Source organism: Coregonus clupeaformis, chromosome 33, assembly GCF_020615455.1.
Source record: "Coregonus clupeaformis isolate EN_2021a chromosome 33, ASM2061545v1, whole genome shotgun sequence".
NCBI lineage: Eukaryota > Metazoa > Chordata > Actinopteri > Salmoniformes > Salmonidae > Coregonus > Coregonus clupeaformis.
The window spans coordinates 16,357,703-16,384,842 of NC_059224.1; the positions used below are offsets into that span (position 1 = coordinate 16,357,703).

The 27,140-nt window shown below is 45.4% G+C and overlaps 1 protein-coding gene across 2 annotated transcripts; it reads right to left on the reverse strand.

The window, feature by feature from the left end:
• Positions 1-942: 942 nt before the first annotated feature.
• gtf3c2 (general transcription factor IIIC, polypeptide 2, beta) lies at positions 943-27,018 on the reverse strand. Of its 2 annotated transcripts, none has more exons than XM_045210163.1 (20): positions 26,887-27,018; positions 25,695-26,146; positions 25,265-25,390; positions 24,790-25,120; positions 24,123-24,444; positions 23,861-23,955; positions 23,457-23,534; positions 23,231-23,329; positions 22,884-23,111; positions 22,629-22,740; positions 22,328-22,445; positions 10,070-10,101; positions 9,742-9,871; positions 9,420-9,564; positions 7,198-7,359; positions 6,904-6,991; positions 6,561-6,689; positions 5,908-6,078; positions 3,099-3,206; positions 943-1,818 (listed from the first exon to the last, which is right to left on the reverse strand). In XM_045210163.1, exons 2-20 carry the CDS (start codon positions 26,128-26,130, stop codon positions 1,603-1,605), a joined length of 3,126 nt encoding a protein of 1,041 aa, XP_045066098.1. In that variant the 5' UTR covers positions 26,131-26,146; positions 26,887-27,018; the 3' UTR covers positions 943-1,602. The 2 variants fall into 2 exon arrangements, with proteins under 2 accessions (XP_045066098.1, XP_045066097.1); XM_045210162.1 differs by having other exon boundaries at positions 24,790-25,141.
• Between the last annotated feature and the right edge of the window lie 122 nt (positions 27,019-27,140).

Consider the following 27,140-nt stretch of genomic DNA (forward strand, 5'->3'; position numbering starts at 1 on the left):
AGGATTTGGCGTTAGCAGCATGAGTCCATGGAACCACCCTGCCTGGTACAGGCTGGTGGAGGTGGTGTACTGGTGTGGGGAATGTTTTTCTGGCACACGTTAGGTCCCTTGATACCAATTGAGCAACAAACTTTTCTGTTTTGGAGGCAAAGGAGTGTCCGAGTTGGTACTAGATGGGTGCATCTAATAAACTGACCGGTACACCTAATAACCTGACCGGTACTAAATGGGTACACCTAATAAACTGACCGGTGAATGTGTCTAAGAATAACCACACAAAATGTGGTGAAGGCAGATGATTCTGAAGCTGAGAAAAATGTGTTGGAGTGTGGGAAGAGTCTGACTTTCAGGAATGGCAGTTAAAGACAGAATTTAGACTACCAAACGCCAATTTATAACCAATCACAATCTCTCCAAAGTAAGTTACTAAATATAGTCCAGTTTGTAACTCTATGAAATTGGCTTTTAAATTGTAATTAATGTAGTGACTTTGAAATCATTGATGAATGTTCATTTTAAAGTGGTAAAATTCATGAACATTTTCATAACGGTTTTATGATAAACTAAAGAACATTGAGTCTCCATTCTATCTGCTGAGAACAGATCATGCTTCACCGCTGATATGCTGTAGAGTCTATATAAGGCAGTGCTGCTAAGTCTTATACTGCTGCTGCTTTATTACCGCCCAGTCCCATCCTCTCTGGACCTTTTCCCGCCATCATCAGCTCTTAAATTACGTATAAGTCACATAGAATGGAGCCTCTATCAGACAGGGATGGATCACTGCAGAGATAACCCATGATTACACACATTAGGCTTTCATCACAGTAACTACACGCTTAACAACAGACTTTCAGTACATTCACTAACTACAAGAGGCCTTGACCCAGACCCCTGGTACTCCTCTAGAGACTTGGGAATAATGGGAATATGAGATTTAGAAAAGACAGAAAATATCATTTTAATAAACAGACACTGACAGACAAACCCTCAGAGACAAAGAAGTATAAACTCATTGGCTCAGAGACAAATACATCTAAAACATGGTTTATACCTGATATACAGAAGTCATGGACCTGAAAGTGTGAGATGGAAAAGGAACAGTGGCAAGAAAGGCAGAATATAAGCAGAATGAATGAACAGAAAAACCCTAAAGTGCTATAGCTTTGCAATGACGCCGAGTATGGGTTCTATAAGAACCCTTCAAGTCAGTCCTCAGTTCAATGTATTCACACCTTTTTTTCAAATATATATAAAAAATAATAAAAACATTTATTAACAAGTTATAGCAAAATAGCATTTATTTTTCCTTCTTGAAATAAGTTAAATATAAAAACATTGTGGTCTTGCAGAAGATAAAAACACGGTGGGCTTACTGTCCAAACAAAGCAGCCAATCACATTCCTTGGGAGCTGGATCCTACCTTGAGATCCACTCCTGTAACTCAAACTTCCATGTAAATCTCCCTTTGACATGTAAATTCTGTGTGTGGATCCAAAGTTAGAATGAAGCCCTAATTTTAGTCTTTAGGAAGTTGGGAGTGGTGTACACTGCAGTCCACTGAGGGGGAGCTACAGAGAGCAGACCTCCAGGAACCTAGACCTATAGCTTTTCTGTGGTGTGTCTGACGGCACTGGCGTCCCCCTGGCTGTCTGTGGTGTCCTGGGTGAACATGGTGCTGAACTGGGCCTGGCTCTCCTGCACCATCTTGTTAATGTGAGAGCTGTTCATGGCCCTGAGGCAGTGGGCTCTTACCAGGCCCGCCTGGCCCCCAGACAACACCCAGCTCTGGGCACACAGGTTGGGGTTGAAACGGATCTATAAAGAAGAGAAGGAGAACATGGTGGGAACAGTCAGAGCACACAGATTATGATTTAGGATCATTTAGAGATGGCTCAGTTGTTTGAAGCATGGTGTTTGCGACACCAGACTTGTAGGTTGGATTTCTGCATGTGCAACTAACTGGATACAAATGACAATATTATGTTTATTGACCTTCAAGGAGAATTCATGTCCTCAACTCAACAGTCACACATCCACAACTAGAAATAAGGTGAGCCTGTCAACCAATAAATAATAGTGTAGGTGCTTGAGACAGTGGAGATTGATTAAGTCTGTTGTTAAAGTAACTGTCCCGTGAAATTTTTTAATGGGCATATTCTGTTAACTAATACCCAGATTATATTGCGGACTCATCCTATACTCGTATTTGTAGCCAAAGCATAAATTGGAGAACACTTTTTAAAATATCCCCTCAAACTTGCTTGCTATTTCTTCATAGAGGATGTCATCCTCCTGGGGAGAATGAGCTGGCCAATCAGCGGTATACTCGCATTCATATTTTTTATGACCGGTATATGCCCACACCATTCTTAGGGTACGCCCACACCATTCCAATACAGAAAAGCTGCTTTTTAACATACTTAAATCACAATTTTTGGCCTGGAAAACTATTTAACTCAGTGTAATTAATGATAGGTTATATTTCATAGAAATAGGAAACACTGGACAGTTACTTTAATGCGACCAAATACACAGCTCTGCTCTCTGAAGCCATGGCTGCAATTAAGTTAGAGAGGGCTAATGCACTCTGACATCAGCGTTGAGCTCCAATGCAACTCTTTACCCAGCTCATCGATTCCCAATCAGGAGATCTACTCAATCCACAGCTTAATCCTGCCTGGCCAGGATCATTAGACTAGATAACACCACTACTGATATTTCTATTACCACTAATCTAGAGTCACTGCCTGGCTCCATGACCAATCCATGGGCTGCTATCACTGTTATAGCACAGCGCCTCCACTGGAAATGTTTGTCAAGGAGTCGCTGTGGCCCTTCAGATGATAACTTTAGTCACAGAGATCACATTCACACAGCTTTCAGCTTGGCTGCTCCAGCAATGAAAAACATTACTATGAAAGAGCTGTTCAAGGTGGAATGGGTTGTGGGTTCGATTCCCACATTATGAAAAAAATAAAATAATGTATGCATTCACTAACTGTAAGTCGCTCTGGATAAGAGCATCTGCTAAATGACTAAAATGTCAATGTAAATGAATGCAGTCAGAGAATCATGTTTTTTGATCTTAGACATACCTTAGTTAGTGAAGCCAAAGGCATTAGGTCCAGACCCAGTCCCCCTTTGGCCTCTGCAGCCTGCATGTGCTTCCAAGGAGCTCGGTTCTGGACATTCTTAAACGTTCTCTGGAAGAGAAAGAGTTCAATAGTCTTAATTACAAGCTAAAACACCACAAAACTGAAACACCCAAACACAGAGCTATCATACAATACTCACTGTATCACAAACTAAATTAAGAAGAATTTCTAAATTATTTTTTTTGACTATTTCTATCTCTGCATTAATGCTCCACATCTCCACTGACCGATACTGTAACAGTGGCCCATGGTAAAATGCCACAGCCCTCTGTGACCCCTCTCAAAGCATCAACCTTAGCATGTTTCCCACACTGGACAGCTGGGGAGACAGATTGAGGCCAAGGTACAGTGGGGGGAAAAAGTATTTAGTCAGCCACCAATTGTGCAAGTTCTCCCACTTAAAAAGATGAGAGAGGCCTGTAATTTTCATCATAGGTACACGTCAACTATGACAGACAAATTGAGATTTTTTTCTCTCCAGAAAATCACATTGTAGGATTTTTTATGAATTTATTTGCAAATTATGGTGGAAAATAAGTATTTGGTCACCTACAAACAAGCAAGATTTCTGGCTCTCACAGACCTGTAACTTCTTCTTTAAGAGGCTCCTCTGTCCTCCACTCGTTACCTGTATTAATGGCACCTGTTTGAACTTGTTATCAGTATAAAAGTCACCTGTCCACAACCTCAAACAGTCACACTCCAAACTCCACTATGGCCAAGACCAAAGAGCTGTCAAAGGACACCAGAAACAAAATTGTAGACCTGCACCAGGCTGGGAAGACTGAATCTGCAATAGGTAAGCAGCTTGGTTTGAAGAAATCAACTGTGGGAGCAATTATTAGGAAATGGAAGACATACAAGACCACTGATAATCTCCCTCGATCTGGGGCTCCACGCAAGATCTCACCCCGTGGGGTCAAAATGATCACAAGAACGGTGAGCAAAAATCCCAGAACCACACGGGGGGACCTAGTGAATGACCTGCAGAGAGCTTGGACCAAAGTAACAAAGCCTACCATCAGTAACACACTACGCCGCCAGGGACTCAAATCCTGCAGTGCCAGACGTGTCCCCCTGCTTAAGCCAGTACATGTCCAGGCCCGTCTGAAGTTTGCTAGAGTGCATTTGGATGATCCAGAAGAGGATTGGGAGAATGTCATATGGTCAGATCAAACCAAAATAGAACTTTTTGGTAAAAACTCAACTCGTCGTGTTTGGAGGACAAAGAATGCTGAGTTGCATCCAAAGAACACCATACCTACTGTGAAGCATGGGGGTGGAAACATCATGCTTTGGGGCTGTTTTTCTGCAAAGGGACCAGGACGACTGATCCGTGTAAAGGAAAGAATGAATGGGGCCATGTATCGTGATATTTCGAGTGAAAACCTCCTTCCATCAGCAAGGCCATTGAAGATGAAACATGGCTGGGTCTTTCAGCATGACAATGATCCCAAACACACCGCCCGGGCAACGAAGGAGTGGCTTCGTAGGAAGCATTTCAAGGTCCTGGAGTGGCCTAGCCAGTCTCCAGATCTTAACCCCATAGAAAATCTTTGGAGGGAGTTGAAAGTCTGTGTTGCCCAACGACAGCCCCAAAACATCACTGCTCTAGAGGAGATCTGCATGGAGGAATGGGCCAAAATACCAGCAACAGTGTGTGAAAACCTTGTGAAGACTTACAGAAAACGTTTGACCTGTGTCATTGCCAACAAAGGGTATATAACAAAGTATTGAGAAACTTTTGTTATTGACCAAATACTTATTTTCCACCATAATTTGCAAATAAATTCATAAAATATCCTACAATGTGATTTTCTGGAAAATTTTCTCTCATTTTGTCTGTCATAGTTGACGTGTACCTATGATGAAAATTACAGGCCTCTCTCATATTTTTAAGTGGGAGAACTTGCACAATTGGTGGCTGACTAAATACTTTTTATCCCCACTGTAGCTCTTCTCTCAGGGTTTGAGTAAGTGGAGCGTTATGTCAAGAAGCAGGAATAAACTCCACTGCCCTGGACACGACATCCCCCACCTCCCACGCTAACAACAGGCCCTGGTCAGGTGACATACGTCAGAGGTAAGTGGGCCCTGGCCTGGTGGGTTGTGGGTAATGGACGTGCTTAGGCCATGGCGACTCGGGGTGGTATGTGTGTGTGTGTGTGTGTGTGTGTGCAGGGCAGTGACAGGGCCGGTGGAGCGGAAGGCAGGGGAACAGATGGAGGAGCCATAGAGAAGGGAGAGGGGGAAGGAGGGGCGGTATAAATTAATGAAGGGTGCAACACTTAATCAATCCTAACCCAGGAGTCGGCCGTCACTAAGGGCCACGGCTAGGTGCACTGCTGGGTTGTCGTGGAAACCGACGGCACCAGTGTGTGAGCAGGGATGGCGTTTGCAGATGCGCCCTGGACCCTCCAGTTCCATCAGGTGTGTCTGAGATATAACTCAACTAATACATCTATTGGACCTAGCAGGCCACATGTGCTCTGTGCATAAACACACTGTGTGTATTGGTGTGTGTCATCAGCTGCTCAGACTGCAGTCTGGTCCTGACACACAAACACACACAATCCCCTACAATGCAGAGCTTAGGCAGTCTTGCGCTTAGAGCAAGCACACCCGGTATCCCATCATTTAACACACACAAACAGCCGAAGATTGCGCTGAGATGTAGCAGGAACAGAGCCCCCCCTCCCAACAGACAATATCTTCACTATCTCCTTCCTCTGTTTTAACCCTGACCCACCATGTCCATGTCGTGGTAGTGGAGGTAGTACTTATTGGCTGTCTCTCTGTAGGTCTGAGGTATATGATGGGACGTTCCATTACTAGTGGAACCACTTCCTTCCTCTCCAAGTCCACCCTCATTCTCCTCAACTCCTTCTTTCAATTGGACCATTTCGGTTCTGAACACCGGCTGAAAAGAATAAAAGAAATGTGATTTAAGAGAAAAGATGGACCCATTTCGATTAAAAACATTCATACTGTAGTCCTTGTTGTGTAAGTCAATGTCATGAAATATAAAGTATACAAAAGGTATAATTAAGTAATAAGGCACCTCGTTGGTTTGTGGTATATGGCCAATATACCACGGCTAAGGGCTGTTTTAATGGACGACGCAACACGGAGTGCCTGGATACAGCCCTTAGACGTAGCATATTGGCCATATACCACAAACCCCTGAGGTGCCTTAATGCTATTATAAACTGGTTACCAACGTAATTAGAACAGTAAAAATAAATATTTGGTCATACCCGTGGTATACGGTCTGATATACCACAGGTTTCAGCCAATTAGCATTCAGGGCTAGAACCACCCGGTTTGTAATGGTGACTTTAGAAATGCCGTTTTTGGAGATATCTATGTGTTGTGCGAGGCCGGGCTGGACAGGGTACGTACGAATCTGCGATCGATGGATCGTTTGAGGTAGCAGGGGTTGTTGAACAGGTTGGGTAGTAGGACCATGATCACATCTCCCACTGTGTCTGCCGTTACAGCCGTGTTCAGCCAATCAGAGATAGACAGGCTCTGCAGAAATACCAAGACGGACCAATCAACACAAGGAAGGGGGTTGGACAAATAAATATTGTGCAGCCCAATATCAACTCAACCCCTCGTCCCTATTCCCTCTGCACTAAAATAGATACGGAAGGATTTGATAGGTATAAGCAGTCTATAGAAGTGAATAGGGGTAGGGACTACAGTGGAATTGGTCGTGTTTCTGTCCCAGTTTCCCACTTACCCACATGGTCCCTTTCCGTGGCACCAGAAAGAGTGGCTTGAAGCCCAGATACCCTGAGTCAAAGTAATTGAGTCCATGTTGGCCAAACCTGAAGGGGGACACGAGAAATTAAACATGTCCCCTGACAAAACAGACCAAGAACAAAGCACAATACAATAGAACAGAATACCCCTCACAAGGTATTGATTACACAAGCAAAAGACGCACGGAGGGGAAAGAGAGGGGGGGTAGGAGATGACAATGGAGAGGTAAGATATGATTGAATCGGAGGGAGGAGAGGAGAGAGGGACTCACGTGGCGTAGGCGCTCTCCTGAGAGATGAAGACACCAGCCCAATGCAGGGGCCAGGCTGCCTCGGTGGAGAGGAAGCGCTTGAAGGACTGGCAGGGCTCCCAGGTCCTCCTCAGGTCCCACATTTTCACCAACCTGTCATCACCCGCCGTCACCATGAGGTCTCTAGGAGAAGGAAGGGCAGAGGAGAGAGGAGACGAGATGAGGGGATAAGGAGAGGAAGGAAGGAACAGCAGGAGGGAGGACAGGAAAGACATTAGTGGAGCTGATAGAGAGTAGAAAAGGCAGAGAGAAGATGGCAGACAGTCTAATCACAAAAGAGAGGGAAATGAAGGAGGAAGAACGGTGGGAGGGGACAGCTCCAGTCTGCCAGCCCAGTGTCCTGTACAGTAGCTCTTCATTGTCCCTCATTAAAACCCAGCCAGCCAGATAAGACGGATGCCTGCAGTCTGTCCCCTACCAAACAGCCCAGCGGGGCCCGAGTGTCTCCATAACACCAGCCCATAGACTGGAGAATAACCCGCTGTTATGGTCTATCAATGTTGCACTCTAACCTGTGACTCATGATACTGCTGCAGATCTGTACAGCGTTCTAATAAAGCTGGTTTATAAGCTGCTGGTGGTTGTTCAGTATGCAGCAGACTGATGAGTGAGATGAGAGGAGGAACACCTTGCCTTCTAACTCTCCTAGCTAGCCAATTCGATTTCTCTGCTCTTGTTACATAGGAGATGCATGGCATGCTTCTTCTACACTTTCCTACAGGGGGTGCTATGAGAGGGAAGGGCAGGCACTGAGCACTAGCCAGTAAACTGAGTGGTATTGTTTGAGACCAGACCAGGGGTAGATCCCATCCCTTTAGTCCATGGGGATGTGATCATGAACACACTGTTACGGTAACAGAGAGCTCTAAGACATTACTCTCCCCATGATAGGTGTGAAACTTCCAGAGAGGCTGTCTTGTATGGCGGTGTCTGGAGCTCAATTAGCGTGCTGCCACTTACTTCATGAGACTATATGACCAGGATGGTCCGGCCCCTGGCCATAAGGACGTACCCTCTAGAGTCTGTCCCCGACAGAGCATCTGGAGTGGGGCAGGATTGACAGCTGAGTGCCCCCCTCCACTCCCTTCCTCTACCCTCACACGTTGACATGTTTACACAAGTCACAACAACATCTTCATTCCCCTCCTCTCTGCCCGCAGATCCACCATCTGTGTACCTCTCCGCTCCCCCTCCATCCTCCAATAAGGTAAATGGGAATGTGTTTTAGCTGAGAGAGAGAGTGTGTTTATTACAATTGCAGAGCTGTAGCTATCATCATGAGCCGTGAGAGTGTGTAAAAGTGTATGTTTATTAGAAATCCGGAGCGGTAGCGAGATACGGGGTGAGAGTCACACTTGGCTTCATCCACCTCCCACTGTTCCCTGCTCTCCCTCCCTCCCTGCACCACCCAGCTTCGCTCCAGCAGACTCAGACAGCCACATGGCGCAGAGCGGAGCTCACAGCCAGAAGGTCACTGCTTTTTACCTTCTACATGCTCAGAATGGTAATGATGGCGGGTGGCTCTGGTCTCTGAGCCTTATGTAGTCTCACACTATGGGGGCCTCCCGAGTGGCACAGCGGTCTAAGGCACAGCATCCGGGTTTGATCCCAGAGTCTGTAGTGACGCCTCAAGCACTGCGATGCAGTGCCTTAGACCGCTGCGCCACTCGGGAGGCCCCCATAGTGTGAGACTACATAAGCCGTGACCGGAAGACCCATGAGACGGCGCACAATTGGCCCAGTGTCGTCCGGGTTAGGGGAGGGTTTGGCCGGCCACGATTTCCTTGTCCCATCGCGCTCTAGCGACTCCTTGTGGCGGGCCAGGCGCCTGCAAGCTGTTTCCTCCGACACATTGGTGCGGCTGGCTTCCGGTGTTAAGCAAGCAGTGTGTCAAGAAGCAGTGCAGCTTGGCAGGGTCGTGTTAGGGAGGACGCATGGTTCTCGACCTTCGCCTCTCCCGAGTCCGTAGGGTTGTTACAGCGATGGGACAAGACTGTAACTACCAATTGGGGAGAAAAACGGATAAAAGTAAAAAATTAAAAGTCTCACACTATGGATTGAAGTCATACTGCATGGGTTTTTTGCTACAGCTTTGGTGCAGTTGGTCGTGTTGCAGGGCAGACTTTCAGAACCTAGTGGTTTGAGACAGGTCCTTGAATCCATCACTCTGATTGGCTGTTTACCTGGATGCGTGGCAGAAGCTGAGGGCACGGGTGGCATTGTCGTGGGCGATGAAGCAGTGGTAGGGGTAGAGGGTGAAGGAGCGGTCTGGAGCACGCACCCGCTGCAGAATAGACTTACTGGACAGGTCCCACAGGGCCACCGTACCTGCAGCGGGAAGACAACAGGACATGTACTACAGCTGGAGGATTATCTGGATACGAGTCTGTAGGCTCACTGACTAAAGGGTTGAAGTTGGGCCAAAAGTGACAGTGACACCACAGGACACCCGTTTCACAGTGACACCTCAAAGGCATCCTGGACTATGATGTGTGGTAGTCATACCATCATAGAAGCCAGCAGCCAGGATGTTGTGAGGTTTGACAGGCAGCCAGTCCATGGAGAGGACCTGGTTATTCTTTTCATCGTGGTTTGTCTTGAAGGAGCCCCGCTTCAGAGTGATCACACCCTGTACCTACACACACACACACACACGGACGAAAGACAATGAGATTTGTACACACCAGCAGGACAAGCATCTCATAAGATTTCAAATAAAACAGTGTTTTCTCTTTCTCATAATTGCTGAGAGTTGAAGATAACACTTGGGCTAATTAAAACCCATACATCTGTAGTCTTCTCGATGAGGACGAGAGATCAGATATTAGCCTACCTGGCAGATCATCAGCGTTGGGCTGGCTCCACCTATTGGGAAACACATAAATAGTATTTATTAACTCTATGATTATTAATGGGAAGATAACTCAATACATGAACACAGATTTATTACGGATTGTAATTTAACAAACTGGGCTATGTGATGTGCGAACACACACACACACACACACACACACACTTAAATCAACAATCTCATTCACCCTGCGGTCAGTGCAGTCAGACATCACTGAGACAGAGAGAGACAGGGAGCTGAGGAATCACAGTCCCTCTCCAAAGCCAGTCTGGTGTTAAATCGGCTGGCCGTCAGAATCCCAGGCCGTGTCTGTCTCCTCTACAAGATGGATGTGCCGGGACGGGGCCCAGGGCCATTCAATCACTGACTGGACATGGTACCGTTTGTCCGTCTGACTACTGTTTTTCAATAGAAGCAGACACTCAAGAGTCGGACTCTGAACCTTCTCTTGGCATTACATCCGATCTGACTGAACCCTTATCTGACTGGCTACCCTGCTGGCCCAGACCCAGAGAACCAGTCTCCTTCCCTGGATGTGTCCAGAGATCTGGCTACCCTCAGGCTACTGTTAGGATCCTGCCCCTGTCGGTCTATCAGCTCAGCCACTTAAACTGGCCTGATACCGAGGCATTTATGTGGCTGAAGCTTTATTTATTTATTACAAAAGGTTGTAATAACAGCATGGCGTTAGATAGATAAAAGAACAGGGACTGTTGAATATGTACAATACTGGAGAAATGTTCATGACACTTTATATCTAACAGGAGGAATACGGCAAAGGTTGGGTGTCTGAAAGAGTAGTGTTAGTCTGTGGAGGATTGCAGGTTCCGCTACCTCTCCTCTGGTCTCATCCCTCTCTACCCCACCTCTTCCACCCCCCCTACAGGTCGATGGGGTCGATACAGCATCACGCCTCACTGCCTCCCCACCCCACCTTCGACCCCCTCCACCCAAACCCAGCAGCCTCCCTTCCACATAGGCTGATTGAGGCCTGTGTGAGTGACAGGTCTGGGGGAGCAAGGTGTCAGATACTAGGCTGAAATTCATGGCTTCCAACACTAACAACTGCGTAGCGATACATCTTCTTTGTCATTTCAATTATAGATCCTTGTCTGATGGAATGAGCTAGTAAATTATCTTCATTGAGCAAGGAGGAGATAGGCTGTTTTTTTAGCCAGGTTTTTTTTAACGGGCACTCTCACGCACACCAAAAGCTTTTTGTAATTATCTGCCCCAAACAGTCTTGCAGATGGTGAGCGCACGTGCACAAGCATCTGAACCCTTAACCCTGTCACTTTTGCACAGAGACAAGGCTGGCTCACAATAATAATAAATTACAGCGACGGCATTACAGAATGGGGTTTTGATTAACTAATTTGCATTTCATCCAGTCTTTTAAAAGGCCCCATTTCTCCCCCATCTCTCTCTCGCTTTATGGCTAAATGTAGACAATTCAAATAAAATAAAATCAAATTTTATTGGTCACATGCGCCGAATACAACAGGTGCAGACATTACAGTGAAATGCTTACTTACAGCCCTTAACCAACAGTGCATTTATTTTAAACAAAAAAAAGTAAGAATAAAACAACAACAAAAAAGTGTTGAGAAAAAAAGAGCAGAAGTAAAAATAAAGTGACAGTAGGGAGGCTATATATACAATAGAATAAAGTGACAGTAGGGAGGCTATATATACAGGGGGGTACCGTTGCATAGTCAATGTGCGGGGGCACCGGCTAGTTGAGGTAGTTGAGGTACATTCAAGTTCACTACATTCCCTCTCCTAGCCTCACACCTCGCCCTCCATACAGGCAGCACAAGGGCCCCTCTAATGTCACTTGTCACAGGTGTGGCTGTCCCGTCCTGCTGTGACTCTGAGGGGGTCATAGTTCAGTTTAGTAACCCAGCTAGGCTCTCCCAGACTAGCTAAATGTAACTTCTCAGGGCACTGACCATGTACTGTAACCTTTCATCCCCCAGCTCGGAACCTGGGGGATGGGGAGAGGCTGCTGTGGAACTGTGTATAATGAGGCATGGCAACAATTAACCGATATAAAAGGGCACTAAAAGAAGAAGAGAAAAGTCAGGGATTTTGGGCACTAAAAAAACAAAAACAATGCTGCATCCACAAACGGCTCAAAAAGAGCACCATAAAAGTTGACCCCAACCTGATATACTGAAGGGAGCATTGTAACCCAATGGTGAATGACTCCAGCTTTCTGAGCTGCCTATATAGGGCCGACAGACTTAAAGCTGTGACTCTATAAACATAAAACCTTTGAGGCAGATGGATAAATGACAACCAGTGCTATAGAAAAAAATATAGGCTAAAAACGGAAGGTCCTGATGCTAGACAGGTCCATGAATCAGACCCTCTCTGCAGTGCTGCTCTTATCTCCTGGAGTGAGCCCTGCCTGGCTGGCTACCCTGTGTGTGTGTGTGTGTGTGTGTGTGTGTGTGTGTGTGTGTGTGTGATATATATATATGTATGTGTGCAGTTATATATAGGTATGTGTGCAGTTATGAGTGTATCCTGCTGAAATGGTTCATTTGCTTCTGCTTTGAAAAATATAATTAGAACGTACATTCAAGTTAACTGGCCTCCCGAGTGGCGCAGCGGTCTAAGTAACTGCATCGCTGTGCTTGAGGCGTCACTACAGATCCGGGTTCGATCCCGGGCTGTGTCGCAGCCGGCCTTGACCATGAGGCGATGCACAATTGGCCCAGCGTCGTCTAGGTTAGGGGAGTGTTTGGCCAGCCGGGATGTCCTTGTCCCACCATGCTGTAGAGACTTCTGTAGCGGGCCGGGCGCATGCACGCTGACACGGTCGCCAGTTGTATGGTGTTTCCTCCAACAAAATTGGATATCACGAAAATGTGATAGTTGCCACAACTATGAGGGATGAAGCAGGTATTTTTTAGTGTAAATGATGGATGGGCCAGATAAACATCATCAACCTAATGACCGTAGTCTTTATCACATCGCCCCCAAGGCTGATGTACCTCATAAGGGAGTAGACTGTACGGCAGGTAGCCTAGCGGTTAGAGAGGCGAGCCAGCAACCGGAGGGTTGCCAGTTCGAATCCCGGGTCCGACAGGAAAAATCTGTTGGGAAGTGAGCTGGCAACCGGAGGGTTGCTGGTATCAAATCACAGCAGCTCCCCGGGCACCCAGTGTTGCAGCCCCCCGCACCTCTCCAATACAACTTGTATCTGTATGCATGTGTGTCTTTCGGATGGATTGGGTTAAAAGCAAAAGTCACATTTTGGTTGGACCTTGTGTGCAATTGACCAATGCTCTTAACAGGACAGAGCAGTGTCATCTGTAAGAGATACAGTAAAACACTCAGACATTTACCTCTGATGCTACTTCAAGTCACTCCTTACAGTCTATGGTATATTATAAACCAGATGGTTGAGCCCTGAATGCTGAAAGCTGTGGTATATCAGACCGTTTACCATGGGTATGACAAAAACAATACTTCTTACTAGTCTAATTACATTGTTAAACGTTTATAATAGAAAAAAGGCACCTTAGCCTCCCGAGTGGCGCAGTGCTTGAGGCGTCACTACAGACCCGGGTTCGATCCCGGGCCATGTCGCTCTAGCGACTTGTATGGTGTAAACTCCAACACATTGGTGCGGCTGGCTTCCGGTTTAAGCGAGCAGTGTGTCAAGAAGCAGTGGGGCTTGGCAGGGTCGTGTTTCGGAGGACGCATGGCTCTCGACCTCCGTACGGGAGTTGCAGTGATGGGACAAGACTGTAACTACCAATTGGATATCACAAAATTGGGGTATAAATCTAAGAAATAATATATATATATATATATATATATATATATATATATATATATATATATACACACAGTGGGGAGAACAAGTATTTGATACACTGATGATTTTGCAGGTTTTCCTACTTACAAAGCATGTAGAGGTCTGTAATTTTTATTATAGGTACACTTCAACTGTGAGAGAAGGAATCTAAAACAAAAATTCAGAAAATCACATTGTATGATTTTTAAGTAATTAATTTGCATTTTATTGCATGACATAAGTATTTGATCACCTACCAACCAGTAAGAATTCCGGCTCTCACAGACCTGTTAGTTTTTCTTTAAGAAGCCCTCCTGTTCTCCACTCATTACCTGTATTAACTGCACCTGTTTGAACTCGTTACCTGTATAAAAGACACCTGTCCACACACTCAATCAAACAGACTCCAACCTCTCCACAATGGTCAAGACCAGAGAGCTGTGTAAGGACATCAGGGATAAAATTGTAGACCTGCACAAGGCTGGGATGGGCTACAGGACAATAGGCAAGCAGCTTGGTGAGAAGGCAACAACTGTTGGCGCAATTATTAGAAAATGGAAGAAGTTCAAGATGACGGTCAATCACCCTCAGTCTGGGGCTCCATGCAAGATCTCACCTCGTGGGGCATCAATGATCATGAGGAAGGTGAGGGATCAGCCCAGAACTACACGGCAGGACCTGGTCAATGACCTGAAGAGAGCTGGGACCACAGTCTCAAAGAAAACCATTAGTAACACACTACGCCGTCATGGATTAAAATCCTGCAGCGCACGCAAGGTCCCCCTGCTCAAGCCAGCGCATGTCCAGGCCCGTCTGAAGTTTGCCAATGACCATCTGGATGATCCAGAGGAGGAATGGGAGAAGGTCATGTGTTCTGATGAGACACAAATAGAGCTTTTTGGTCTAAACTCCACTCGCCGTGTTTGGAGGAAGAAGAAGGATGAAAACAACCCCAAGAACACCATCCCAACCGTGAAGCATGGAGGTGGAAACATCATTCTTTGGGGATGCTTTTCTGCAAAGGGGACAGGACGACTGCACCGTATTGAGGGGAGGATGGATGGGGCCATGTATCGCGAGATCTTGGCCAACAACCTCCTTCCCTCAGTAAGAGCATTGAAGATGGGTCGTGGCTGGGTCTTCCAGCATGACAACGACCCGAAACACACAGCCAGGGCAACTAAGGAGTGGCTCCGTAAGAAGCATCAAGGTCCTGGAGTGGCCTAGCCAGTCTCCAGACCTGAACCCAACAGAAAATCTTTGGAGGGAGCTGAAAGTCCGTATTGCCCAGCGACAGCCCCGAAACCTGAAGGATCTGGAGAAGGTCTGTATGGAGGAGTGGGCCAAAATCCCTGCTGCAGTGTGTGCAAACCTGGACAAGACCTACAGGAAACGTATGATCTCTGTAATTGCAAACAAAGGTTTCTGTACCAAATATTAAGTTCTGCTTTTCTGATGTATGAAATACTTATGTCATGCAATAAAATGCAAATTAATTACTTAAATCATACAATGTGATTTTCTAGATTTTTGTTTTAGATTCCGTCTCTCACAGTTGAAGTGTACCTATGATAAAAATTACAGACCTCTACATGCTTTGTAAGTAGGAAAACCTGCAAAATCGGCAGTGTATCAAATACTTGTTCTCCCCACTGTATATATATATATATATATATATATATATATATATATATATATATATATATATATATCACACACACACAGCTCAAAAAAATTAAGGGAACACTAAAATAACACATCCTAGATCTGAATGAATGAAATAATCTTATTAAATACTTTTTTCTTTACATAGTTGAATGTGCTGACAACAAAATCACACAAAAATTAAAATGGAAATCAAATTTATCAACCCATGGAGGTCTGGATTTGGAGTCACCCTCAAAATTAAAGTGGAAAACCACACTACAGGCTGATCCAACTTTGATGTAATGTCCTTAAAACAAGTCAAAATGAGGCTCAGTAGTGTGTGTGGCCTCCACGTGCCTGTATGACCTTCCTACAACGCCTGGGCATGCTCCTGATGAGGTGGCGGATGGTCTCCTGAGGGATCTCCTCCCAGACCTGGACTAAAGCATCCGCCAACTCCTGGACAGTCTGTGGTGCAACGTGGCGTTGGTGGATGGAGCGAGACATGATGTCCCAGATGTGCTCAATTGGATTCAGGTCTGGGGAACGGGCGGGCCAGTCCATAGCATCAATGCCTTCCTCTTGCAGGAACTGCTGACACACTCCAGCCACATGAGGTCTAGCATTGTCTTGCATTAGGAGGAACCCAGGGCCAACCGCACCAACATATGGTCTCACAAGGGGTCTGAGGATCTCATCTCGGTACCTAATGGCAGTCAGGCTACCTCTGGCGAGCACATGGAGGGCTGTGCGGCCCCCCAAAGAAATGCCACCCCACACCATGACTGACCCACCGCCAAACCGGTCATGCTGGAGGATGTTGCAGGCAGCAGAACGTTCTCCACGGCGTCTCCAGACTCTGTCATGTCTGTCACATGTGCTCAGTGTGAACCTGCTTTCATCTGTGAAGAGCACAGGGCGCCAGTGGCGAATTTGCCAATCTTGGTGTTCTCTGGCAAATGCCAAACGTCCTGCACGGTGTTGGGCTGTAAGCACAACCCCCCACCTGTGGACGTCGGGCCCTCATACCACCCTCATGGAGTCTGTTTCTGACCGTTTGAGCAGACACATGCACATTTGTGGCCTGCTGGAGGTCATTTTGCAGGGCTCTGGCAGTGCTCCTGCTGCTCCTCCTTGCACAAAGGCGGAGGTAGCAGTCCTGCTGCTGGGTTGTTGCCCTCCTACGGCCTCCTCCACGTCTCCTGATGTACTGGCCTGTCTCCTGGTAGCGCCTCCATGCTCTGGACACTACGCTGACAGACACAGCAAACCTTCTTGCCACAGCTCGCATTGATGTGCCATCCTGGATGAGCTGCACTACCTGAGCGACTTGTGTGGGTTGTAGACTCTGTCTCATGTTACCACTAGAGTGAAAGCACCCCCAGCATTCAAAAGTGACCAAAACATCAGCCAGGAAGCATAGGAACTGAGAAGTGGTCTGTGGTCACCACCTGCAAAACCAGTCCTTTATTGGGGGGTGTCTTGCTAATTGCCTATAATTTCCACCTGTTGTCTATTCCATTTGCACAACAGCATGTGACATTTATTGTCAATCAGTGTTTCTTCCTAAGTGGACAGTTTGATTTCACAGAAGTGTGATTGACTTGGAGTTACATTGTGTTGTTTAAGTGTTCCCTTAATTTTTTTGAGCAGTATATATATATATATATATATACACACACACACACACACACACACACACACACAGTACCAGTCAAAAGTTTGGACACACCTACTCATTCAAGGGTTTTTCCTTTATTTTTTTACTATTTTCTACATTGTAGAATAATAGTGAAGACATCAAAACTATGAAATAACACATATGGAATCATGTATTAACCAAAAAAGTGTTAAACAAATCAAAATATATTTTATATTTGAGATTCTTCAAAGTAGCCACCATTTGCCTTGATGACAGCTTTGCACACTCTTGGCATTCTCTCAACCACCTTCACGAGTTCCTGAGTGGCGCAGCGGTCTAAGGCACTGCATCTCAGTGCTTGAGGCGTCACTACAGACCCCCGGTTCGATTCCAGGCTGTATCACAACCGGCTGTGATTGGGAGTCCCATAGGGCAGCGCACAATTGGCCCGGTTTGTCCGGTGTAGGCCGTCATTGTAAATAAAAATGTGTTCTTAACTGACTTGCCTAGTTAAATAAAATAAATTAGGTAGTCACCTGGCAGACATATCAGTGTGGATGTCGGATCACCACCTCAAGCTGAACCTCGGCAAGACGGAGCTGCTCTTCCTCCCGGGGAAGGACTGCCCGTTCCATGATCTCGCCATCACGGTTGACAACTCCGTTGTGTGCGAAGAGCCTTGGCGTGACCCTGGACAACACCCTGTCGTTCTCCGCTAACATCAAGGCGGTGACTCGATCCTGTAGGTTCATGCTCTACAACATTCGGAGAGTACGACCCTGCCTTACACAGGAAACGGCACAGGTCCTAATCCAGGCACTTGTCATCTCCCGTCTGGATTACTGCAACTCGCTGTTGGCTGGGCTCCCTGCCTGTGCCATTAAACCCCTACAACTCATCCAGAATGCCGCAGCCTGTCTGATGTTCAACCTTCCCAAGTTCTCTCACGTCACCCCGCTCCTCCGCACACTCCACTGGCTTCCAGTTGAAGCTCGCATCTGCTACAAGACCATGGTGCTTGCCCACGGAGCTGTGAGGGGAACGGCACCTCCGTACCTTCAGTCTCTACACCCAAACGAGGGCATTGCGTTCATCCACCTCTGGCCTGCTGGCTCCCCTACCTCTGCGGAAGCACAGTTCCCGCTCAGCCCAGTCAAAACTGTTCGCTGCTCTGGCACCCCAATGGTGGAACAAGCTCCCTTACGACGCCAGGACAGCGGAGTCACTCACCACCTTCCGGAGACATTTGAAACCCCACCTCTTTAAGGAATACCTGGGATAGGATAAAGTAATCCCTTTACCCCACCCCACCCCCCCCAAAAAAAATGTTTTTAAAGTGGTTATCCCACTGGCTATAAGGTGAATGCACCAATTTCTGGATAAGAGCATCTGCTAAATGACATAAATGTAAATGTAAATGTAAATTAACAGGTGTGTCAATTTCTTTCCTTCTTAATGCGTTTGAGACAATAGTAAAAATAAAGAAAAACCCTTGAATGAGTAGGTGTTCTAAAACTTTTGACCAGTAGTGTAGATGTTATGTCTTAGTAGTGTGTAGCAACAGTGAGTACTTGGCAGTTATAACAGATATAGATAGATTAGGGGTATAATATGGTTACTATATATAATAATTAAGCCATAATATACCACTGCTAAGGGCAGTTCTAATGCGAAACGCGGAGTGCCTGGATACAGCCCTTAGCCGTGGTATATTCGTCATATACCACAAACCCCTAAGGTGCTATATATATATATATATATATATATATATATATATCACACACACATACATAAAAAAGTATCCCCTAGCTTTGGGACACATCGGGAGTCTGTATTGGTTGGACTCCCCGAGTTGTGCATCATTCTGGTGGTTGGCGTCAGAAAATAACCATACCACAAAAAAAAAAAAACGTTTCCTGTCAATAAACGCACATGAATACCCTCTAGGAACGTCAGAATCAAACTTTTGTCTGAACCGCAACATATTCCTGCCAAATTAGACAGCAGGCTGCCATTAGACCACGCACTTCACCCGATACTTCCTATAACGAAATCCACTAGTTTACACAGCAGGAATATGGTGCGGTCCCCAATTATAGTGAACGGAAAATGGCAATTTTCGTGGTCAATCTTCGTGTAAATAACACATTTTTTAGAAGACAATCGTGGTAATTGCTTCCAATACACCAGATGCATGTCCTTGGACCGATTATTTTAAAATCGTACACATAATAATAATTTAGTTGCTAATGGCAGCCTGCAGTACCCCAGTCGGCCTTCAACTCAAGTTACTCAATGGGGGGCAGCACTGAGCTAGCCTGCAACGTCACTTCCTGGAGTAGTTCAAACTGCCCATGTTATGTCTCCATGAGATGCCATCTTAACCGACTTCATTTGGCTTCAATGCGCTATTGAGTCTTCGCGTAGGAATGAATGGTGTCACGTGATCGATGGTTTTGTCCATTCATTTATAGTCACTGTGATAAACGCATTGTAATGCAGAGTTTGATACCGCTATGTCGATGGCACGTTGGAGTGCATGACCTTGTAGACAGATTTGTACTCTCCAGTAAATGTGAAAGAGTTCTTACAGACAGACTGGGATGAGAGACTGTGGTTAGAATCATCGAAGGATGACTCCAGGCAAGCAATTATCTCTCCCTGCCCCTATCCACCCTACCATCCCCTCCCTTCATTTTGTCACCTCCCTCCATCTCTCGTTCTACTGCAGAGATGAATAGAAGGATGCGCACGCAAACATACGTGCGCGTGCGCGTGCGCACACGGACACATTGTGTTAGATGTGTGAGGATGCAGTTTTCGTGGTGTGGACAGTCCATGCATCAGCACAACAATGGGAGAATAATGCAGTGGGGGAGAAAGCCCCAGCAGAGTGACTATTACCTTGGTCAAAGATCATGTGATCCCAGGGGAGATTTGGAGAGGCAGGCAGAAATGTGTATGGGACATAGGAGGAAAATTACAACATATGCACTGACACGAGCACACCTGTAACTGAAGATGTCAATAGATTTTTATGGTAAATAGCCTAAGGCATCAGATTTAATAATAACAAAACAAAAATGTGCCCTTACATCAAAAAACGAAGACAATACGAATACGGATTTATCTGACTTGGCGAAAAATATTTGCCACTTCAATGAGCAGCATGAAAACTGATTTTAAAAAGACTTCCAGCTTTTCTGCAGGACCAAGTTCAGGCTGTTGAATGACAATACTGCTCCCTTCTGGAACAGCACATACAACTACAACACCAGAGTAGGTTTGATTCCGGGATATATTACTGATATAATATTTTTACATTTTTAGCAGACGCTCTTATCCAGAGCGACTTACAGTTAGTGAGTGCATACCTTTTTCATACTGGCCCCCGTGGGAAACGAACCCACAACCCTGGCGTTGCAAGCGCCATGCTCTACCAACTGAGCTACAGGGGACTATATATCTGTCACAGATCAAAATTCTATCACAAATTACTAATATATGTCTTAATTGTCAGTTGCTTTGGTTCTATCATGTGTTAAAGTGGAACTGACCGCGTTTTAGCAACATTAAATCTTCTATTAAAATACACCCCCAGGAAGAATATGCCTTTTCTTATATTTTTGACAAGCGAGCACTTCGATATGGTCATTTTCACGTTTCATAGATTCATACTATGTTTGGGAAAGACGTTGAGAAAATTCTATAGCAATATAGAGTGGGAAAGCAGACATGCCTTTCGACAATTAATAGACACTGCAGTATATTAAACCTAATAAAAACGTGTCTTATCCAGGATCGGAGTCTACACAGACCCGTGCACCATAGCCAATCAGAGCTACAGTAGGCCTTTATGCAAATAAGCCATTTGCCACACCGACAGTGTTGGCAAAAATATTTTGCGAGTTTTCAGACCCTTCCAGTTACTTATATTGGTAAACGATTCTAGAGACAAATGCAGCTGTTTACACGGGCCCCACTGTGTTTACAGGCAGTAGCAACAGCGCGACTTTAGATCATTAGAAAGCGTTTGCCAAAAGGCACAAAATACACCTGAATGGATTTCTGCAAATATGTAAATACCACGTGAGTCCTCTTACATTTGGGAACTTTACAGTCCTATTGATCAAACAACCATGAAAACGTAGGCTCTCTTCCTCAGTTGCCTATGCACAACAAGATCAACAACTAATGCTAGCCGGAGCGAGATGTAAAAAATTTAACGAGGGAACAGTAGATAAATCCTCTCAAACCTTTTCAGCTTGTAGTTGGCCGTACAAATTGCACTGATAAACGATGGGGAATAGTAAGTAGCCTGCTCGCTCTTCTGCAGCTTGCCTGCCAATGCATGCTTGTCCCAACCCACGTTTTGACACCTGAATGGGAACTTGCCAGCCTGTCCGCCCATTTGATCAATGCCAAATACATTTGATTGACAACTAAGAAATATGCTAACTGTGGATAACAGTCGTACAAGTTCAGTATAGCTAGCTAGCAAAGTGATTCACATTTCTTGCTAGCTAACCAAATGACACCCGCATCTCTAGCTGTAGCCACCAAAAAACGATATTGGGGGAAAAAGTCGCCTACTCAACCACTCGTCCAATGACAACATCCTACCAGCAGCTAGCTAACGTTAGGCACCGTGTTTTTAGCTTGCTAAATAAATAGCTACATAAATAGATAAGCTAGCCTATTGGCCACGTTATGACCGACTTGTGATCATTGTCCTTGCTAGTTTGATTGTATTGACATTCCCAGCCCTGGTTACATTCGTCAGTTTTTGTCCAAAATATTGAGTCATTGAAACTGAAACAGTGCATCCCGAATGGCTGGAGGAAGTAAACAATTTACCGGGCCAGCTGTGATTTACAACCTGATAGCAATATTTGTTGGACTGACAATAAATGTATTGGTGAATTATATTAATCATGCATTAAACTGCCAGCAATACCTTACTCTATCTACATCATGGAATTTTTAGTCAAATATAACCTATTTTTAAAACCTAATAAAGTTGGTTTTGTAGCATAAACTGGGAATTTGATATTTTTACTGATATCATGATTGTCTGTTTGTTTCATATCTGCAAAGTAGTTAAAACGCTGTCAGTTCCACTTTAAATGAGCATGCTAACCTTTAGCGGTGTGTTTCCTGCGGGCTAGTAGTGTGTCGGGGTGAGGCAGGCTGTAGATGGTGATGTGACCATCTGATGTGGAGGCAGCCAGGAGACCCATTCTGGGCATGTGAGGGGCCTGCCAGAGAGAGGGGGAGGACAGAAGGAAAGAGAGGGACAAAGAGAGTCATACATTCTATTTTTTAATGTTTTATACAGTTCTCTTTTACAGTCATGTTTAGCCATTATGCAGTAACAGACATTACTGATGTAGATTTAACATGTCAGGTCCCTGTGTATCTCTGTGTGCTTCTGTTCCTACCTTCCTGTTAGTGGTGGGCAGCTCCCAGGCTCCTCCTGGACACCACTTCAGGTTCCACACAAAGCCTTTATCCTGGGCAATACCATAGGCCAGCCGTGGAGAGGACTGGGGACTGGGGAGAGATGGAGCAGAGAGATGGCCCAGAGAAAGGTAGAAAGATCAAGAAGATTGTAGCGGTAGATAGAAAAATATATAGTTATTTAAGAAAAAAAACGATACTGATCCCCATTAACTGGCCATTGCCATGGTCCCTACCTGGTGTTGTACTGGAGTTGTCCCATATCCCAGATCTGGATGAGTCCAGGTTTGGTGTACAACTCATTCATCCTGTGCTGGTCATCCAGGTTCCTGTGGCAGTAGATGGCAGCGCACTGGCTGGCAGGGGCGCCATCGGGGGTGGGGCACCAGTCCATGGCCCACACCGGGCCGCCCGTATAGAATAGCATGTCCCAGCGCTCAGGATGAGGTGGCAGGCACTCAAACCTGGACAGCAAACAACAGTAAGATACTTAAAAATTTTTTTATATATATATATCAAGGACTTGACCAAGACCTTGGTGTTGCTAGCACCACAATTACAAATTGAGCTACAAAGGACCTACCTCTTCATTCTGTGCAGAGGAGTCTCCTCTCTGATGCCCTCTCTGGAGAAGCTGAAGGCTGTAGACATCATCTCCTGCGGTAGATACTGCTCAGCCTCACTGGGAGGGGAAATGCATACCAAACATTTGATGTATTCTTGGGTTACTTGATTTGTGAGATATATGTAGTATTTTTTCTGGGAGATCAAGTATAATGTAATAATCAAATGTGTAATGATATTTCTACCTGTCCGACAAGCAATGCCAATCCTTCTCTGAAGGTATCCACTCAGCAAAGACCCATTCGTTACAGTGTTCATCACGGCTGCAAAAGACAGTCAGTCAAACCCACAGAAAGAGCCAGGACAAAAGACCCAGGAGTGAATAATGTAAATGCATTGAGCACCCCCTACTGGCAGTAAGCAATAAAACCTCATTTTTTTATTGCTACATACATTTACTCATTTAGCAGACGCTCTTATCCAGAGCTACTTATAGGAGCAATTAGAGTTAAGTGCCTTGCTCAAGGGCACATCAACAGATTTTTCACCTAGTTGGCTCGGGGATTAGAACCAGCGACCTTTTGGTTACTGGCACAACGCTCTTAACCACTAAGCTACCTGCCCCATAGAAGGCAGGCGAGCCACTTACAAGGTCTTGGTGGTTTTGGTGCACATCCAGATGGGTCCCATCACGATGTTGGTCAGTCCATTGGGGGCGTTACCATGATATCGAGCTTGACTTGACTGAGTGACAAAAAATAAAACATGACAACGGTAACACAAAAGTCTTCATTTAGTTTGTCATTGGTCTCAGACTGTGGTCGTCTAGTGGGAAAAATACCTCCCAATATCTCTTGGTTTGTCTGCTAGTCTATTTATCACAATCTTCTGTTAAAAAAAATGGTACTCACAAGACCTCTGGAAATGCGTCTGGATCTAAGGTCTTTCGTTGGTGTGTGCCTCTGCTCCAAGTCTAAGTCTAGGTCTTCTTGAGTATCTTCATCCTCACGTTCCTCCTCAGTGTCTTTATTTTCTGGAACAAAGTCCATATCCTCTGCGGCGTTGTCACTGTCAAAATCAGGGGCCTTCCTCTTCTTGCCCTTGCCTCTGGTCCGTTTCTGGGGCTGGGTTGAGCTGGGGCTGGGGACTGGGCTAGACTCCCAGTCGTTCTTAGTAGCATTGTCAGATTGGTTGTATACCTCCTTGGCCAGGGTATGGAGGTACTGCAATGCACTGAGATAGAACAGAAACATACAACAATGGGTCAATTGAGCATTACTTTTTCCAAACTCTGAAATGTGAAATTGCTTTTGATGTGAAGAGATAAAGTTTGATTTGGTGGCCATTTATGATTGTTTTATAATAGAGTCCATCCAAAGTGAATGAGATATTGAAAAAGCATTGGGAGCCAAAGGTAGCTGTATAAAACACTGGCCAAACAAGAAGAATACTACTACTCATTCACTGAAATCTCCACTAATAGGCATACTGTATAGGAGCATCTCTTCTTTACCATCAGAGACTGCTTACTTGCTGTAACAGAATCAAAATGATGGGGGACTAGATGATGTCACATACGCTTTTGCTGCCCTCCGCTTGGGTCTGCCACCAGGGGTGGTTTCAGGCTCCTCTGGGGTCTCCCTCAGTTCCGGGACTGCAGGGGGGGGCGTGGAGTTGACCTGTGGTGTTTCCTGTTGTATTTTCTTGGCAGAGGTCTTCTTGGCAGGGGTCTGTTTGATAAGCCCCTTTTCACTGTTTATGCTCGAGACCGCTGCCTTTTTCTGTGGTGTCTTTTTGGCAGGTGTCTTTTTGGGGGTTTTCGGTTTTGGGGTCTTTTTGGCAGGCTCCTGCTGGTCAGTTTCTGTGTTGGAGACAGATTTTTTCAGGCCCCTCTTTTTCCTTGGCTTTTCTGTTGAGTCAGGACATTGTACTATGAGGAAAAAATAGACCAAAATATACATCAGAGCAACAAAAGAGGCAAGTTGGTTTGCGCTATCATCTAGGCATATATTAGGCTACTACTAGTACACAATATTAATAACCAGGCACTCACGGTCTGTGTTGGTCATGTCGGTGTCTGGTTCGCTCTGATATTTCGGATTAGGGACTCTTTTTCTCTGCAGACGATTTCCCGGGGTGGAGGATGTTACAGGAAGCTCTTCTGGAGGCAGCTCCTGGCCTGAGGAAACATAGGAACGTGGTGGGGTCTGTCCTCCACTACATGCAGTATGGAATGCAAAATTCCCTAAAAACATGCCACTTCGATCCAGCTATGAAGTGACTTTTTTCGTTGTAGGTTAGGAGAATTATCGTTGCAGGTTAGGAAAATTAGGTTAAGGTTAGTTAAAGGGTTAGCGAAAAGGCTCTCCTAACCTGCTACGAAAAGTAACTTCTGGTCGTAGCTGTATTGAAGTGGCATGTTTTTAGGGAGTCACATGGAACACTTAACTTTATTAAACAGTGTCACTCTCTCTGCTGCTTACCTTGTTCAGATGTAGCACCAACAGCCTCCCCATTTGTGTCCTGAGGTTTTTCATGTGGATTGGTCTGCGCCTCTGCCCGAGGCTTTTCGTGTGGATCAGTCTGCTCCTCTGTCTCCTCTCCATGGGGTACGCCCATGGACTCGCTACCCTGTTTGCCCAACTTCTGGGCAATGGTTGCCATCAACAGCCTAGACAACCTTACTGAGCAACGCTTCTGCGTCACAGGCAGACTAGATAACTTTACTGAGCAACTCTTCTTTGTCACAGGTAGCCTACACAACCTTACTGAGCACCACTTATCAGTCAAAAGAAGCCTTGACAGCCTTACTGAGCACCTCTTCTTTATCACAGAAAGCCTAGACAACTTTACTGAGCATCTCTTCTTGGTGAGAGGCAGCCTTAACAGCCTAACTGTGCAACTCTCTGTCACAGGCATACGTCCTACAGCATACCTGAGAGAGAGAGAGAGAGAGAGAGATTCACCAATTGAAACATGGGACAGTGGATACCATAGTTTATTTGCAAATTTCACAGAATGACTGCAGTGCATATTGCATGATACTCTTGCTTGCTAGTTAGCTAAGCTGGTTATTGGCTAGTTAATCACATCACTCATCTTTGGCAGATGACTGGAGGGCACATGTAGCCAACCCACATGTAGGAGTATGTGCCACTGACTGATTTGCATTGACTGATTGATTGATTTAAATCGATAATCGACTAAAAGTCGTAAAAAACTGAAAAATAGTTGGTAATGACAAAACTAACGTTAGCGAACTGGACGTTTATGGCATAACTAGCTAAATTTGCTACGTACACACTTGCTACAGCAAGTTTATGTAGGAAGTGTCCGGCGTTAGCTAGCTAGCTAATGTCAATATGCTACAAGAATAGCTAGCTATGTAGCTAGCTACATATATTTTCTTGAGATGTCTGTCATAATACTGACTAGGACAGGGTCTGTGGTAAAAGTTAGCTAATCGCGCAGACGCGTACAACACAAAAGACATCGAACATTTCTTCCAAGAGTCTATACTATTCCGTGGCTCATGGTTTATAGACCTCGTTTCCCAGTTGGCCTGACTCGCGCCTATCCTCTAACCCCCGGTTCGAATCCCCATGCTCGTGCCAATATGGGTCAGTTACGATGGAATACAGATGAAAAGTCACATAATTTAGAATCTATAGTTACCGGTTAAAACTCCTTCAATGTCCTTATCGCCGCCAACAGCAACAATAACGTAATTTAACAGTAATATTCTCAATCGGTAGTCTGTATAGCGTGGATCTAGCTGAAGACCGCCATATTTGCTGTGACCAAAGAGACGATATTGGCCGGTAGACTGCTGCCCCCTTCTGTCCGAAACTAAATATTGCCTTGGTGCATGGCTGCGATACACCTTTCTGCCACAGGTGGGGCCCAAAGTGCTGAAGTGGATACAACCA

Coding starts and splice junctions, on each gene's coding strand:
- gtf3c2 (XM_045210162.1), bottom strand. CDS start 26,130: ATGCCTGTGACAGAGAGTTGCACAGTTAGGCTGTTAAGGCTGCCTCTC. Junction 3,207..5,907: donor ACTACCACGACATGGACATG/GTGGGTCAGGGT, acceptor TTTCTCTTCCAG/AGAACGTTTAAGAATGTCCA. Junction 1,819..3,098: donor CTTTGGCTTCACTAACTAAG/GTATGTCTAAGA, acceptor TCTTCTTTATAG/ATCCGTTTCAACCCCAACCT.